Raw genomic sequence first — 18,416 nt, forward strand, 5'->3', positions numbered from 1 at the left:
ATAATGCTGTTTATTGGAAAGTTGATGATTGGCCTCCTTCATATAGCTGTTGATATCCATATCAACAACATTCATGAAATACTTCACGAACGACCGCACTCCGGGATCTCTTATTTCACAAAATTCATTTATTCAGGCTCCGTTAACTTCGTTTACAGCTCAACAATCACCTGCCCTACGCGTTTCGGTCTGAGAGACCTTGATCATGGGCATTTCCGGTAGGAGGTTTCTGTTTCCACATTTATATCTACAGATAACAATTCATTAAGCCTCAACATATTTCTAAATGCACTTAGAAACTACTTCTCTCTGCTTGTTAAGTTTAATAACTGCGGTCTGCACAACTAAAACTCACCCATAATTTCCAAATAAATTAAATTATTAACTAGTGCACTATAAACTTATAATGCTGCATTCTGGGAGTTGTAGTTACCGCAAAACAAAACCAATTTAAACAATATGTTGATACACCTCATAAATGTGCGTATGTGACATACTGTCTGTGTCTCCCCCCATAATAAAAAAACTAAAATATTAACCAAACTGAATATTAGCTGCAAGTGCTACAGCATAGAAAATAGAAAAAAGAAAAAAATGTGTTTTATGATTATTTGCAATGGCTGCCATGTAAAATTACAAATGTACAAATAACTCCTCATCCTGATTCATCCCCAGAGGGGTCAAGGTTCGAATCTCCAAGATGTGTTTAGACTCCAATTGTCGTAGTCTCTTTTCTCTGTCCCCTCCTCGTTCACTTATGGGGACATGGTCAATTGCATAAAAAGTCATTGTTTCCCATTGGCTATCATGTGCCAACTCCATATGCTTAGCCGTTGCATAACTTCTGTCTGTGTTGACGATGGCACGAATATGTTCAAGGATCCTTTTCTTTGTTTCACATATTGTGCTCCCAACATACTTTAAACCGCAGGGGCATTCAATAACATATACTGTGAACCGGCTCTTACAAGTGATATGTTGTTTAATGCTTTTTGTGACACCATTACCAATGGTGTATTCCTTAGTGTTTTTCGCAATTTTGCAAGCCTTGCAATTGCCACATTTCCAAAAACCGTTTTTTTTTAGCCTGTTGCCCCTTTTCTGAGAGCTAAAGTGACTTTTCGTGATTCTGTCCCGCAAATTTGGTGCTCTTCTAAAAGTCATTAAAGGAAAGTCTCCCATAATCTCCTTTACTATAGGATCCAATTGGAGAATAGACCAGTGTTTGGTTAGAATTTTCCGTAACTGGGAGACATATTTGGAGTATGTTGTGATGAAACGTAAAGGATCCTCCGATTGACCTTCCAACACAGAAGTTTTTTTATGAACTAATTCTGTTCTCGAAATCTTTTCCACTCGCTGTTTTGCCTTATTAATACATTTCCTGGGATATTGTCTGGAGATAAATCTTTCTTCTGAGGCCTTCATATGTTTAGCAAATTCTCCTGATTCTCAAGAAATTCTTTTTATCCGTAAGAATTCGCCATATGGTATGTTCCATTTAGTATTGGGTGGGTGAAAACTATTGGGCATGTAACACTGAATTTGTGGCAGTAGATTTTCTGTGTAATGTGGTAGGTATCTCTCCTTCTCTTATATAGATTTCTGTATCCAGGAACGTCACTTGTGTGTCACTGATTTCATAAGTGAATTGCAGTTTGGCAACAGTATTGTTCAAAACTTTAAAATATTCCTTAAATTCAATTTCTGTGCCATCCCAAATTAGAAATAAATCATCAATGAATCTTAACCAGCTAATGACTTTCTGCTGGAATTTTTCATTTTCTTCTGCCCATGCTATTCTCTGTTCAAACCAGCCCATTGTTAAGTTTGCAAAATTTGGAGAAAAGGAAAAGCCCATGGCTGTTCCTTTTATCTGTAAAAATAACTGCTGGTCAAACTGAAAGAAATTATTGGTAAGGCAGAGATGGATCATTTCTAAAAGCATTTCATTATGTTGGGCAAATTGAATATTTCTTTGGCTCAGAAAGTGCCTACATGCCTGGATGCCAATCTGATGTTCAATATTGGTGTATAGTGAAATGACATCCATTGTTATCAACTTATATATATATATTTGCATATATTGGATAATCCCTGCTTTCTTAGAGCTACTGGGTTGCATTGATGTAGTATATGCATTTGCTCAGTAGCACTGTTGGGAGAACAATATTGGTAGCTAGAAGAATATAAATAACAAGCATTGATGAAATCAAAAGGATTGACTTTAAAGGAATGTTATATACTCATGTGAAGCATTACAAGCTGATAGCATGGGAAGGGATATGTACTGTGGAAGCAAATAACTGTTGAATAAAATCGGTGTAGGTTAAAATGTCAGGCAACAGTTGCTTTGCCAAGCCAAACCAAACCTAAAAATTCATTGAAGGTTAAGGCTTCCTGCTGGCTTTTCATTGCACAACCAAACAAGCAGTTATAGTTAAACTGAATCTAGTGATGCTTGCCGATATACCTTGCTGCATACACAAATTGGTGTACATCAGAGTCAGGTAAAACAAAACGATCCAGAGTTTATTGATGAGACACATCTTGAAATGGCACACAGTAGCACGTGCAGTTACTGTAAAGGATACATACCTCTGTGATATTCTCAGAAGGGATATATCACTCACGCGGATGCAGTTTGTTAAGTTCAGTTCTCTTATTTTTCCCCCAGAAGAGCCTTCTAAAAAGTTTCTTATCCCAGGATCGCTTATTCTAAAATACAAACAGAGCTTGTTATATGTAGCTCAAGAATGTACATATTTATTTCAAATAAAAACCCAAAAGGCCAACTATGATTAAAGTTCTTCACCAAAAGTGACCTATGATTACAACATTTGAGCAAGGTATTAAATGCAGCATTCAGAATAAGAACCATGCTATTTCTCTTTGCCTTTAAGCGCTACACACAGATGGACATTGTTAATGAGTGCTGCTCACTCCCTGCATTTAAGGCTCTGGAGTTCGCGCTAATTACAAAGCCCATTAATGTCTGAACAATGTTTTAGGAAACCGTTGTTTTTTTTTTTTTTTACTTTAGAAACATATAAGAACATTTCCTTTTAGCTTCAGGATAGTACCAATTCTTAACAAGGTCGCACACCACCTTTCTTTACTTCTTTGTGCTCTTTGAACACCAGCTGCAAATCAATTAACTGCCCGGTCAAACTCAACATAGGTGTTAGTGTTAAATGCAGGTGTAAGTAGATATTGACAAGAATCAGAGTTAAATGTTAACATAACCTTAACTAAAATGTGCTGGCCCACCACTTTCGATTTAAAAAACTGTATGTTAATGACTTGACTAATACATGCACCCGTATTCAAATTCACTGTAGGCCGTATGTATGCTTTCACATTAATGCAGACAAAGACCTATGTCAAAAGGGACCTACTTGAATGTTTCATGGAGCATTATATAACAAAACATTTTTAAAAGTTCAAATAGGTCAGGTGTGTATTAAGCCTGACAATATTCCAGCTAATACAGTTAACTAGAGCTAGGAACTCAGGGATCTAATGGTGGATTAGCCTGAACCAGGGTTCAAACAAAGATCTTCTTCGCTCCCACCTGGCAAAAGTGCACCAATCTAATGGGTTTAGGTTAGCATTTCTGATATATTCACACTGCAGTGAAAATTGTATACTCTTGGAGACCTCCCTCTATTCCCCCATGGATATATAACACTCCAGATTGTTTATACACAACATTAAGGTAAAACAATATTCCTGTTCCTTCTTACACATGCAGAGCTTTACATTCTAACTACCCCCTAGCATCTCCCTAGAAGCAAGCAGCCTAGACATGCAAAGTAAGAGAGTGTCATGGACATTAATATATAGCATAAGGAGGCAAAAGGTGCCTACACTCAACCATCCTACTGACCTCACCAAAGTATACCAGGCCAACCATATCCAATTCAGTTTGCATGCATCCTTTACATACTAAAAAAACAACCCCACTCATACAACCTGTCCCACCTTTTTTGTGGTCCCCATCGCCTTTTGGACACATGAAGAAATATACCTCAGCTGCTCCTACCATTCCCACACACCATCTATCCTGTCTGTCCCCACTCCTCCTAGTGCACTCTGTGCCCATGGCAGCTGCTCTTACACACTGACCAATGTTCTGTAAGCATATCCACATATCTCCTGCTTTCTTTTCAGGTCTTGGCTATAGACGCAGGCATGCACACTCGAACGGAGATGTGCTGTATCTACTTTGTGGGCTTACAGCCAGCTCATAGCCTCCCATTTGCTGGCAATATCGTTGCTCCATTTTACATTCTTCCCATTTGTCAAGGGCATGCATACGACATGCCTTTTCTGGTGTTTAGCCCTCCCTGAAAGCACCGGCAAACCACTGTTAACATATGCAGCAGCCATTTTTAAAGCATTTTTTCGAGATTACTTTTTTTAGCTTTTCAAATAGGTTACCGGTCGTCCCACACTTTAACCCGTTGGAGCACCTGCCGGGAGAAGATGAACCGCTGTTGGTTCAAAATTGCTAAATGCAATTAACTAGGTTCATACATTTATGCATCCTCTTTGTCACATTGTTCCCACGCTGTCATGTTTTGAAATGCTTTGCATTTCTCTTTATGCAGTGCTAAAATACTGTGAACCTTACCCTCGTTTCTACATTTCACTACCACCACCACCATCATTATGAAGCATTTACTTCCTCCCTCAGAAAAGCCCTCCCTGCTATCATTACAGTGCAGTCTCCAACGATGACCTCTAACTAGTCCCAAAAGCAGGCTCTGTGCCTCCCAGCCAACATGTCCTAGCCTCGTTTCCTCCTTCTCCACAATTATAATTGCCCAAAACCTCTTCCAATGTCATCATTTCCTAGGCACATTTTTGGCCATCCAAATAAGAATCAAATGACCAAGGCAAAAAGGAATGGTGGTTATCAATCCTTGCCCCTCCCCCAACCGTGGGACGTGAAAGATTAAGTAAGCACTGGCAAAGCCAATAGGTCTTGACAATCCGAGAGCTATAGGCGTTGGCAATGTAAATTAATTTGGGTATGGCTCTGGGACTGTTTTTATTGATACATACCCAAATACATTAACATTGCCAATGCCTAAAGCTTTCACATGGCTGAGACCTATTGGCTTTGCCAATGCTGCTTTGTTTTTTTTTTTTTTTAACTACTCTGACATGCCAGCGTGGAAAGAGGTGCAATAACCGCTTCCCATGTCTTTCTCTGCCTCCGTCAGATCCTCAAAGATGATGGGAAATGGTGGCAATTGCCTGGAGGTCAGCTGTCTTTTGCTGTCTTCAAACTCCAAATCTCTACAGACAAGAGAAGGGCAGTGGAATGGCAGGTCATGTTTTCAGTACCACTGCCCCTGCCTCCTAGAAGTCTGTACTAACACACAGGAAACATCAGATCTCTTATTGCTCAACAGAATCTATGTGGGGTAGCCCTGCTTCACAGAGGTTGTACTCCTTGCTCTACAACAGAAAGTAGGAGTAGGGCACTCTCGTAGGGTCAAGACCACGGGGTTGTAATGACCCCCATTATGTCCCTTTTTCTTGGTCTTGCCAGTCCCTGTTTTTCCCTTTGTGATGGTTCTGGCGTCTTTCTCTTCCTCAGTCTTTCTGATCTGGGTGTTTTCCCTCTTTTGCACTTGGTAAAAATATGGTGCAGGAAAAAGTGCTGGTGCACTCCACTGGCCCAGCGGGGAACAACCTACATCATTTACACCGGCTCATAATTCAGCCGGCGGCAATGCTGCAGTGCGTCGGGTGCAGCAGCACCCATTGTGCTGTTCACTGTCAGCGCGACGGGGCTGGCCATGGGGCTCCTGCACTGCCCATGCGATGTGCATGGGCAGTGCAGGGGCCCCCCTGTGGCCCCTTGCACCCCGTCTCTGCCAGTCTTTACATGGCAGTGTTACCACCATGTAAAAGCTGGCGAAGAGGGGGGGTCATAATCCCCAGTGTGGCGCTGCTTGCACTTAGGACAGCCAGCACTGCCAGTCCCTCCTGTGGAGGTAAACTTGCAGTGCTGCCGATCTGACCATGGCGCAACCGCCACAGTCATAATGTGGCGGTGAGACTGCCACCGCAATACCGGCGGTCTCAAGACCACCAGGGTCGTAATGACCCCTATTCTGTCCCTTTTTCTTGGTCTTACCAGTCCCTGCTTTTTCCCTTTGTGATGGTTTTGGCATCTTTCTCATCCTCCGTCTTTCCGATCTGCAAGTTTTTCCTCTTTTGCACCCGGTAAAAATATGGTGGAGGAAAAATATGAGCTGGTGCCCCCAAATGGCTCAAATCAAACACTGCATTTTCCTAACCTCAATTTGCCATAGTGCCCATCAAGAAAATTACCTTAAGATTGTGAATGGGAATTAAAAACACAAAGGGAAAACTGCTAGCAATGGAGAATAGCCTGAACTCAAATAATTATACTTGGAAAGATGTTGTATCTCTTCCAGACAATGCAGTTAGGAATCCTGCAACACTGTGTGTAAAGAAAGACAAGAATTTATATTATGGAAATGTTAGTTAGCCTGACGCTGCATTAGGAAGACAGCAGATCCAGATGAGCGTTAATACTCTCAGGCTACACAGTTAGGACAATGCAAGTAGTGCAATATCTACTCTGTAAAGCAATGTTGTTTCATCAAAGTCACCATAAAAACTAATATTTGAGACATGATGTATTGCCTTCAGAAGTCCACAGGAAACTTTCTATCCATGTCTTCCCAGTGTCAAAGCTGATGTTTAACTACTTTTTAGGTTGAGCGTAAGTGCACGACCTCGAGTATACTCTAGTATACATCTAGGTGGGCTTAAAGACATTACACTCCTTGTCATTTGTTGGTTTCAGTGTCCTTTAAAAGTCTTTGCTTACTAGTGGCCAGACCTCCTTCTTTGTCCTTCCTTTTTAGGTCGAGCACGCAAGCGCTCAGGCCTATTGCAACCTATCTGTGAGCTTTTAACCTCGCCCACCGCACGCCCATCACTATCACTCACTCATGGACTTACCTTTCAAAAATCCTTCGTTATCATTGGTAAATGCTTTACGTTTGTCCCTCCTTAGATCAGTTTTGTTACCGCCTTGGCCATCGACCCTGTCACATGGATAATTGCACGTTTGTTGATACGTTTGATTGCAAGCAAATTGTTTTCCTTTTGTGTCTCTCATTCATGCTCACACTCATGGCAGCCGAGGTGCTTTCAATTGGCTCGCTTATGTCAATTGTTTTGCTTTTCATTTTAAATGCTTGTTCTCTTTGGTTATCCCACAGAGCAGGAACTAAGTACTGTATTGTTACGCTTCGGTTGTTTATCTGTTCATTTGGGGGACTACTTTTTTCTTTGTTGCCTGCTTGCTTAGAGTAATGCATTTTAAAACTTTAGTCTCATATTTAGCAGTCCAAGTACATCCAGATTGGAACAGTACACGTTTTATTTCACTTTGTTGCTGTGTTCTACTTTATTTTTTACAGTTGTTTATAGCCTGGGGACTAGAAAGTATTGCAGCACTTTACATTAGCCCACTTGACCTATTTGGTTACATTAGGCACGGGTACATGGAGTGATTCGCCCGGAATGGGATGTTGAGTCAATGCCAAGACTCAAACCCTGTTCCACAGATCCACAGCCAGCAGCTATGGCTGTTATGCCACATGCTCTTCCCTGCTTCATGCTGCTGCTTTTCGCAGGTGTAGGCATTTTAAGTTGGGGATCAGAGGACGGCAAGTTTTGTTTATAAATACACATGGCATTTGTGCTCAGATCTGGTTTATGATGGGGATACTAATCAAACTTGTTTACCGGGAGATATCCATCCAGTTACATTGCATAAGGACTACATTATTTTTTCGGAACAATTTCTATTGTTTTTTAATGCCTACAGACTAAATTATTTTTTTACACAGAAACGCTCACAGATTTCAATATAAGCCTTTTAAACATTAAGCTTCTTTGCCAAAGGATTTTCATTGTGCAAACGTGCCTTTTTATGAACACATCCATTAAATTACATCCCATAAGACGTCATTTTCAACTCACACGATCAAAGATTACAGTAATTGGCCATTTTAAAAGATTATGTGATTCGCCCAGAATGTTGAGCCGCTGCTGAGACTCGAACCTGGTTCTGCAGCTCCAAAGTCTGCAAGTCTGGCCTTTACCCACATCCTCTCCATTGTGAGACTGATATATTTGGCTGGATGCATTCTCACCTCTTTCTTCCCACCCGCATTGAGAGGCAAAAGATAGTCAGCCATGGAACTCTGCATTGTGCCCGATAGTTCTTGCTGGGGGTGGGAGGAAGAGATGGCTTCAGTTTCAAAGCCCATCACAGTCCTTTGCCTCTAAGGGGGATAAGGAGGGGTGTGTTTGTGCTACCACAGACCCTCCCTCCTTCTTTAACCTCAGTCCCTTCTCCTCACCTCTCTCAGGCTTCCCATGAAGTTACCTCCCACCTCCCTAGGTACAAGGGCCCTGCAGTGATAGCTGCTTCTTCCATTCCAGCCCCCTCCTTTGCTACCCTTCCAGGCAACATTGAAAACACATAGCGCCGGGCCTTACTTTTTATTTAGAGACCCTTCGGGTCCTCTCCAAACACAGTGTGTTTTTCAAGCCCTGTCTGGAGGGTGCCTCCGAGCCCCCACTAGAATCCTTATTTCGGCATTTGTACATGGCTGAAAGACTTTCAAAACTGCAGGTGTGTTCCCCATCCAGTTTTAGGCATCGAGGAAAGGGAGCCGGCACCGTGGTTACTGCAAACCATTATTTTATGATTATATCTTCTCTTTTGAGTTGCAGAGTGTTCAAGCCGTTATCTAGTTTAACTTTATGTTTCCCTATCCTATGTCTTACCTTTTCTCCCTCCCTGGCTGGATTAAATTTGCTATCCCGTACCTCCCTTTAATCTGGTAAATTCTATGCCTCGCTTGTCTGGCATGCTTATCATCTTTTCGATTTTGCCTTTCATCCACTACACATTTTTCCTCACCCTTCTTCCAACTCATTCTACAATATTTCTTCCTGTCTTCTTTATTTCATCTTTATCCATTTCAGTCACTGCCTCACTCTTGCCGCTATCCCTCTTTCTTACCTTCTCTCCTCATGTGTGTGTTGTGTGCCTTTAGACTACAGCTATTGTTTTATACAACGTGTTGTCAGTGCGGAAAATTTATTTGACAGAGTGTTCTACCAACTCTGTTTTCCAAAGCAAGTGAGGCAAATACTTATTGTTGTGACGAACCACAGTTTGATGCAAATTGATGTAATGCCGCAAAATAGGAATGCGCATTCATCTGCTGAGTGTGGCAGCGAGCTTTGGAATGGTTCCACAACAGAACCTACAGTCAGACATAATAACTTGGTTCAGTTGGCCCTTCAAACCTCTGGGCTCCCGGCTGCACTGCACCTGCTTCACAAATAGAAGCTGCACCCATGCTACCATGCTGGATGCTGCTATCACGAGCGCTGTCCGTTCTCTGACAAAACTGCAAAGCCTTTTGGCTGGCCTCAGGTATTAGTCATGTACTTCGACAACAAACCACACACTGTCGCAACACTGGAAGCAGAAAGTTGACTCTGATTGGGAGACCTTGAAGTGTCAGTTGTGGGATAATCGAAACAGTCCAAAGAGTCCTACGTTGGAAACAAAGGCTGTGATGCTCCCCGTGAGTAACAGAGAGAGACACAGTTCAGGACCCTCCCTTCCTCCAACCGGTGAAACACGTCCCAACCTGGGTGAAAGGGAACACGGCTCATCACATAATTATCAGGTGATTCTTGGCCTCTTTACTGCTGCTCTGTCTCTCAAGCACAGACACGCCTCTCTCTCTCTCTCTCTCAAATGATGCAGCATTATCACTTTGAACATTTCACGTCGGGCTGTTCCTTCCCCTGCTCACTCACTAACTGCACTTACTGGTGTGCTTGACTTGAGTAAATTTCCATGCGCTTCCAAGGAGGGAAAACTACCTGCAATCTGTTCATGAATAATCACAAGTTTGTGTTTGCGGGCTCTAAACTCCTTCTCCAAACAAGCCCACCACGAATGACCACAAGCAACACATAACCCTGAACTTGCAAATATGGAAATTCTACTACGCTAATTACATTTATAGTAGTTTTACATTTATAGTAGTTAATTACATGTATAGTAGTTTTACAGTTATAGTAGCTCTGGACTCCTCTGTGATGAGTTAAAAGTTGTATTATTTGATAGTTTGTTGTGGCCGACCCATGAAATGCCAGCACGTGCTTTATTGGCATTTTTACAGCTGCAGATTGCTCTTCTAAGCACTCTGCCCCAGCCCCGCAAGCTTTTTCTGAGGCTTCTTACACAAGCACATTTCTCTGTTCTTACACAACAAGGAGGAAATGGTTGCTTTGATTCCTTGCAGCACACAGGCATTCTTTGTTATTATTTCCAGTGCTTTTAATGGGCTGGTAATGTCTGGTACTGAGTACCTGCACTTTTTTATTTTGAGAGGGAGAGTACCTGCACTTCTCAAGAAAGACAGAATACTTTTAATTGGAGAGTACTGGCCCTTCTCAGAAATGATTAAGGTACTCTGGTACTCTGTAAAGAGTACCTGCACTTCTGTTTTTACATTTCAAGCACTGGTTATTTCTATAACAAAGCTTAAAAATTGACTAGGAAATGTTACACAATTTAGTTTTGCCTTTCTTAGCATTATTTGTTCTCACATTTCTGTTGCTTGTTTTACTTGTGATGAATGTGTCTTCTTTCTGTTTATTATTCTCTAAACTCAGAGTCCATTCCCACAGGTCTTGATCAGTGATGTCTCCTCATGTTAGCATTCTTCACTTTAGTGTTTCTCACTTTGAAGCATCTCTGCTGCCTGAGCTATCTCAGAGAGCTTCAGGAGCTGTAATAACAAGGAAATGTCCACGTACTGTAGCATAAAGTGTTTGAATTATCCAATCTGCGCTGCTTATCCTTTGCTCCTTCTTCCCTCCTGCTTCATTTTCATCAGCCATCTTGGAAATATAAATGAATGTTTTCAAATAATATGCCAAATTGGCAGCCACTGCATGACAGTGTAGGTGCACACAATGAGGTATGTATATATATCTATATTATTATTATATATATATATATATATATATATATATATATATATATATATATATATATATATATATACATATATACACACACATTCGATTTATATCATCAGCCATATATACACTTGATTTCTTAGAAAGACCTGGAGCTTACATTGTTGACTGTGAAACCAGCAGACTTAGGTCCAGTAATCTTCATTAATGTGAATCCTATCTTAATAGCCTGAAGAAGATACAGAATAGAGAGAATCGCTCCACTCACCTGGGTACCATGTGGCATTCCTGGATGTTTAGTGTGACACACAACACTCTACTGTTCCACACCACACAATTCACTGCCATGCAATTCAACACCACCCAACATAATTGCACTCCACATAATACCACTCAGCGCAACATGATTCAACTCCACATAATTACACTCTATTCAAAACCACATAAATACACCCCACATAAAACTACTCTATGAGGGCGGTGAAGGTGTGGACCTGACCGCTCGAGTAGGGTCTGCATGCTGGGCTCCGGACGAGCAAAAGCGTACAGGGCTAAATGGAGCAGAGCAGCGCTGAGTCGGGAAGAGCAGAAAACAGGGCAGGCCTTCTTCGCCCTCTCTACGTGCACGCAGGGCGTAGCCCCCGCTCCTTGCTCCCGTAGCCTTGCAATCCAGCTTACACCCCAAGCGTTCACCCGCCACACTGCTGGGGGGCATCTGGGAGGATCTCTTTGGGGGGGGGGAGGGAGCATCTCTCCTGCATCTCTGGGGAGGATCTTGTAGGAAGGTAGCCTCTTTCTAGCCTTGTTACCCCCACTTTTGGCCTTTTTGTGAGTATATGTCAGGGTGTTTTTACTGTCTCACTGGGATCCTGCTAGCCAGGCCCCAGTGCTCATAGTGAAAGCCCTATTTTATCAGTGTCTTTGATATGTGTCACTGGGATCCTGCTAGCCAGGACCCCAGTGCTCATAAGTTTGTGACCTGTATGTGTTCCCTGTGTGGTGCCTAACTGTATCACTGAGGCTCTGCTAACCAGAACCTCAGTGTTTATGCTCTCTCTGCTTTCTAAAATTGTCACTGCAGGCTAGTGACTAATTTTACCAATTCTCATTGGCACACTGGTTCACTCATATAATTCCCTTGTATATGGTACCTAGGTACCCATGGTATTGGGGTTCCAGGAGATCCCTATGGGCTGCAGCATTTCTTTTGCCACCCATAGGGAGCTCAGGCAATTCTTACACAGGCCTGCCACTGCAGCCTGAGTGAAATAACGTCCACGTTATTTCACAGCCATTTTCACTACACATAAGTAACTTATAAGTCACCTATATGTCTAACCCTCACTTAGTGAAGGTTAGGTGCTAAGTTACTTAGTGTGTGGGCACCCTGGCACTTGCCAAGGTTGCCCCACATCGTTCAGGGCAAATTCCCCGAACTTTGTGAGTGCGGGGACACCATTACACGCGTGCACTGCACATCGGTCACTACCTATGTGTAGCGTCACAATGGTAACTCCGAACATGGCCATGTAACATGTCTAAGATCCCCCGGGTCTCTAGCACAGAACCCGGGTGCTGCCAAACTGCCTTTCTGGGGTTTCCACTGCACTGCTGCTGCTGCCAACCCCTCAGACAGGATTCTGCCCTCTTGGGGTCCAGGCAGCCCTAGCCCAGGAAGGCAGAATAAAGGATTTCCTCTAAGAAAGGGTGTTACACCCTCTCCCTTTGGAAATAGGTGTGAAGGGCTGGGGAGGAGTAGCCTCCCCCAGCCTCTGGAAATGCTTTGATGGGCACAGATGGTGCCCATCTCTGCATAAGCCAGTCTACACCAGTTCAAGGATCCCCCAGCCCTGCTCTGGCGCGAAACTGGACAAAGGAAAGGGGGGTAACCACTCCACTGACCAGTACCTCCCGGGGGAGCTGCCCAGAGCTCCTCCAGTGTGTCCCAGACCTCTGCCATCTTGGATTCAGAGATGTTGGGGGCACACTGGACTGCTCTGAGTGGCCAGTGCCAGCAGGTGACGTCAGAGACCCCCTCTGATAGGCTCTTACCTCTCTTGGTAGCCAAACCTCCTTTCTTGGTAGCCAAACCTCCTTTTCTGTCTATTTAAGGTCTCTCCTCTGGGAGTATTCTTCAGATAACGAATGCAAGAGCTCACCAGAGTTCCTCTGCACTTCCCTCTTCGACTTCTGCCAAGGATTGACTGCTGACTGCTCCAGGACACCTGCAAAACCGCAACAAAGTAGCAAGCCGACTACCAGCAACATTGTAGCGCCTCATCCTGCCGGCTTTCTCGACTGTTTCCTGGTGGTGCATGATCTGGGGGCTGTCTGCCTTCACTCTGCACTGGAAGCCAAGAAGAAATCTCCTGTGGGTCGACGGAATCTTCCCCCTGCTAACGCAGGCACCAAAAGACTGCATCACCAGTCCTCTGGGTCCCCTCTCATCTATTGGGGTAGTAGGTGTACTTTACTCCTACTTTCCAGAGTCTTGGGGTGGGGTATCTTGGACACCCTGACTGTTTTCTTACAGTCCCAGCGACCCTCTACAAGCTCCCATAGGTCTGGGGCCCATTCGTGATTCGCATTCCACTTTTGGAGTATATGGTTTGCGTTGCTCTTAGACCTATGTTCACCTATTGCATCCTATTGTACATTGTTTGCATTACTTTTCTTACTATTACTTACCTGTTTTGGGTTTGTGTACATGTAACTTGTGTATATTACTTACCTTCTTCCTGAGGGTACTCACTGAGATACTTGTGGCATATTGTCATAAAAATAAAGTACCTTATTTTTAGTAACTCTGAGTATTGTGTTTTCTTATGACATTGTGCTATATGATATAAGTGGTATATTAGGAGCTTTACATGTCTCCTAGTTCAGCCTAAGCTGCTTTGCCATAACTACCTTCTATCAGCCTAAGCTGCTAGAAACACCTCTATTCCACTAATAAGGGATAACTGGACCTGGCACAGGGTGTAAGTACCACAAGGTACCCACTATAAGCCAGGCCAGCCTCCTACAGATCTCTCCTGCATCTCTCCTGCATTTACCTTCGCTTGTCCTGTCCTGCCCCCCGAAACTAAATGGCAACGCCGCACCTGCCTCCTGGCATACGCTTTGGCCAAAGTCCTCGCGGCGCTCTCATAGCAGCATCTGAAGGACTTTAAAGCTCTGCTTCAACTGTGGAGAGGACGCTCAGTGCACACGATGCATGCCGCACGTTGACAGGAGGGGGAGGAGCCATCGCTGATCACCAGAGCAGCTGGGAACGGAGCAGAACAGCCAGAGCAGCTGAGGCGGCATGGGCAGACAGTGGACGGCGTTTGAGCTTGGGTGGCCCCTATCAGGCCCCTGGCGCCAATGGCCCAGCCCCTGCTTCTTGGCCCCCATCTGCTCTCTTGTCTCCTGCAGGCAGATCACACACAGGACGTGGCACATGGCACTGTGAGTAGACGCCGGCGAGGCAGCTTCTACCAGAGGGCTGTGGGAAGGTTCCCAGAATATGCCAGGAATTACTACCATGACACCAGGCCAAGCACTGTCAAAGCTTACCTATTAATACCGCCATCAAAGAAATGAAATTAGAATCTTGTTTGCTGCACGCCTTGCTGTTACCATGCTCGTGCCCGCCAACTGTGTGTTACAACCTCTGAGCCTTTGTGTGTGACTGCCCACAACTGTATGGAATCGAAGTGACCGTTGGAGTATTGGAGCAATTGAATTGCATCACACTCCACTGTACCCTGATGTGCTTGCTGGTTAGCACTGAGAATTGATGGCTGTGGGCAGCTGGAATCAAGACATACAGTGTGTGGAGGAGCAGTAGCGGATTTAGAACTAGGAAAGCTGGTAAGCTGAGTATTGGAGATATTGAGAAGTTGGAGAGGAAACTCCTTAATAGATTTGACCTGCCCATAGGGGAACTACGAGCCTTAACATGCCCTCAAGCAAAGGGCAGACACGTGGGGAGTATGGCCCAAAGAAGGGCACAAAGAGGGTCACCAGGACAAAGGGAACCCCAAAGGACTGCCAGCTTTTGGGAAATACTGTTATTAGTCCTGAACAAGGAGGAGATGTGCTCCAGTCATTTGCATTGATATCACAAAAGGAGGACGCTCCCCACACTAGCAGGGAAGGAACAGCCATAACACCATTGGGTGCATCCATTAAAGAATTTGTAGGGAAATACTTTAGAAAGGCTCCTAATGTACCCCAGGTCACGGAAAAGAATAATTCATCAATTATTAATAAGCCCAATGCTGAACGTCTCACAACTCTTTTTTTTTTTTTTTTAACAGGCCGAGGAGCTGTTCTTAGAGGAAGGGAGTGGCGGGTTGAATTTTCTGGGGTCAGTGCCAAGATTATCCTCCTCGCCCTGTCTGTCCCCACAAGCAAGGCTTAGCCCTAGGCTGGAGGAGACTCATTTGTGTTATCCTGTGTTGGAGAAGGAAGGGCTAGAAGAGGAAGATAAAGGGGACAAACAGTCGGCTTCAGGTTTTGAAACAACTACAATCCCTGCAGCATCCCTGTTAGAAGGTAAGTTTTTAATGCAGAAAACTTTACAGGCTATCCTAGAAGTGCTGACAGTAAATAACAGCCTAGGCAAATCACATAAAAACCAACTAGAAGGGATAATGGGAGAGTTGAGACAAATAAATAGTTGTATGCCAAATCTGGTTCAGGGATCAGGAGACAAGTACACCGGTTGAAAGTAGTAGAGGAAGGTTAAGAGATGTAATAATGCCAACGGTAACCCCGACAGAATATACCTCAAAACAACCAATGCTGGTGATAAAAAGAAGCCAAGGTGGAGCAGAAGAGGTTATACGTTAACCCTTGACATACTAAGAAGCAATAGAGGAAAAGTAAAGGGGAAAGGCCCACATATAGAAGGGGGAAGAATGTTCCTAATATAAAGTCTATAACAACCCTGCAACAGGAGCAAGAAGTGGTTATCTCTAAAAGTGGAAATATATCTCAAGGGAACTCTAGGTTAGTAGATGATATTCAGCTACCTAAAGAGAAGAGGTGCCCCAAAAGGATTATATTGAAAGGAAATGAGGAAAATAAGGAAAATAGGGTCACAGAAAGGAAAGTAACGATTGGTAAAGCCAGAGCGGAGGAAAGATTAGAATATCAGGAAAATCCACCATCGATGGAACTCAGGGAAACAAGGAAGTTGGAGTGTGTTAACGGAAGCGGGAGCATTTGGGTGCACCTGGAACCGTGGGGAAGGGATATTGGGAAGAAACAGCAGAGGAAGCTTAAGCCCCTGAATTGCTCACGCTTATTAGATATTATGAGTAAATGCCCCAGCCTATATGGGATTGGGTAAAAGACATAAAGCAATTAGGATTCACTACAAATCGGGAGGAAAATGAGGTGACAAAGGCCCTTTTTTATTTTGGATATGTCAGACAATTAGTACTGAAGGGAGAGAAACTACTAGAGAAGGAGGGCGTAAGGGTCGTCCCTCTGAGGGGATTGGAGAAAGGAGATGTAAATTATAGAGCCCTAAATTACCATGCAGGGCTGCTCCCTGATCAAGTACAGTACAGTTACGTAAGTCCTAAAAATTTAAGAACATGTGTAAATGGGAACAAGGGCAGATTAAGTGTAACAATAGTGGCAGACCCAAAAGGCCCAACATGGAGGAATCACTCTGAGCTCCTTTTAAACCCCCTCAATGTCTATAGTGAGGGGGAATTGAGTGAGGTGGATTAGGAATCCGCTTCTTCACACAGCCATTTGTTTTTTTCCTGGAATTTAGGAGGCTATAGGAAACATGAAAAACAAGATTCATTTAAAGAAAGGTTAGGAAAATATGAAATAGCGTGTTTCCAGGAAACCTGGTTGTGTGAAGAACCAGAGCCAATAGACGTTTTTTTGAGGCTCTTTAAAGAAGCTATTAGGAAAGGCCTGGATTTGACCTCGACTAGAATAGCTAATAGATTTACAGAAATAAAACAAAGTAGCTGGTTTATAGCAGGCAAGGTAGATCTTTATGACGTCATTGGAGGGACTAGACAGCTTATCATAATAGATGTATACATCCAGCCGGGGATGACAGCAGATTATCATACCCAGCAGAGTCTATTTGAGGAGGATTTGGAAGTAATATGCACAGGGAATATAGAGCAGTTAGTCCTGATCTTGGGAGATTTTAATCATAAAGACCCAACAAGTAATAGTACATGCCATAAAGAGTTGATGATAGTTGCACATATACCGCAAGCCATCTTCCGTAGAACAGACAGTATGGCTCAGGATAGGGCCTTAGTTAGATTCTTAGGCTCCCTAGGTCTGTTCTGTTTAATGGCCACTTGGAAACAGACCTCCCAGCAAAGCAGACTTTCTGAATAGGCACCCAGGGTTGCCCTATTGACTATGCCATCGTAAACGCCTGGTACTTCAGGGAGTTGAGGAGCTTTGAAGTTGTGCACCTAGAGGGTAGTGACCACTGACCCCTACAGCTAACACTCAGGAAAGGGAAAAATGCCACAAAGAAAAGAGAAAGAGTGGTGGCACTGCAGGTGGGGTACCTGCGTCGTTAAACTACTTGAAATACAGAAAGTAGCTTAAAAGTACTTAATGAGCTGATCATAAATTATAGAGATCTTTCAGTAGAGGAGGATACTAATGATATATTTAAGGGTTATAATAGGGCAATTGAACAAGTAGTAGATTGTTTGAAGGTAGGATCCAGAAGCGGAAGGTTATAGAAATTGGAAAGAGAATTTAGGAAAAAGCACACCAAGGGAATAGGACAGAAGTTAGGCTTGACTAAGCAAGAATATAGGAAAATTCTGAGGAAGAGAAAACGTGAATATAAAAGCACAAATCGGGAAGAAATGTTAGGTCGTTAAGGAGGGGAAAGCTTCGGGACATATGAGGTGTTTAGTTAGAGAAGAAGATTGGAATAAGCATCTGTGTAAACTATATGGAGGGAAGGATGTGGGAGCAGAACAAGAAAATAAAATTGAGGTAGGTGGGGTCCTAAGATCATCTTACTCCCTGCAGAAGATAAAAGATGTAATTATGGCTCTCAAATTAATTAAAGCAGCAGGCTCAGACAACTTGTCAGCAATAATAATAAAAAATAATAGCGACTGATGGGCAGATCTTTTTATGTCACCTTTCATAAAATTCTGGAGAATTGGAAAGGTGCAATAATAAGGCCAATCCACAAAAAAGATGACCCAACACATCCAAAGAATTATCGCCTAGTTAGCTTGTTGGACGTGGTGAAAAAATCTTCCCAAAGTTATTACTGGGGCAAATGAAAGCATGGGTAGAGTCAAATAATTTGATCCCTGTAGAGCAAGGGGGCTTTA

General features: G+C 43.3%; 1 protein-coding gene across 1 annotated transcript in view; it reads right to left on the reverse strand.

The window, feature by feature from the left end:
* The window catches only part of FBXL13 (F-box and leucine rich repeat protein 13), a 1,108,093-nt gene that overhangs the window by 397,431 nt on the left and 692,246 nt on the right, over window positions 1–18,416 (reverse strand). The window contains exon 16 of the mRNA XM_069229683.1: window positions 2,599–2,718. Within this exon, the coding sequence (XP_069085784.1) occupies window positions 2,599–2,718 (120 nt within the window). The remainder of the gene's footprint in view (window positions 1–2,598; window positions 2,719–18,416) is intronic.

Source organism: Pleurodeles waltl, chromosome 4_1 (genome assembly GCF_031143425.1).
Source record: "Pleurodeles waltl isolate 20211129_DDA chromosome 4_1, aPleWal1.hap1.20221129, whole genome shotgun sequence".
Classification (NCBI taxonomy): Eukaryota; Metazoa; Chordata; class Amphibia; order Caudata; family Salamandridae; genus Pleurodeles; species Pleurodeles waltl.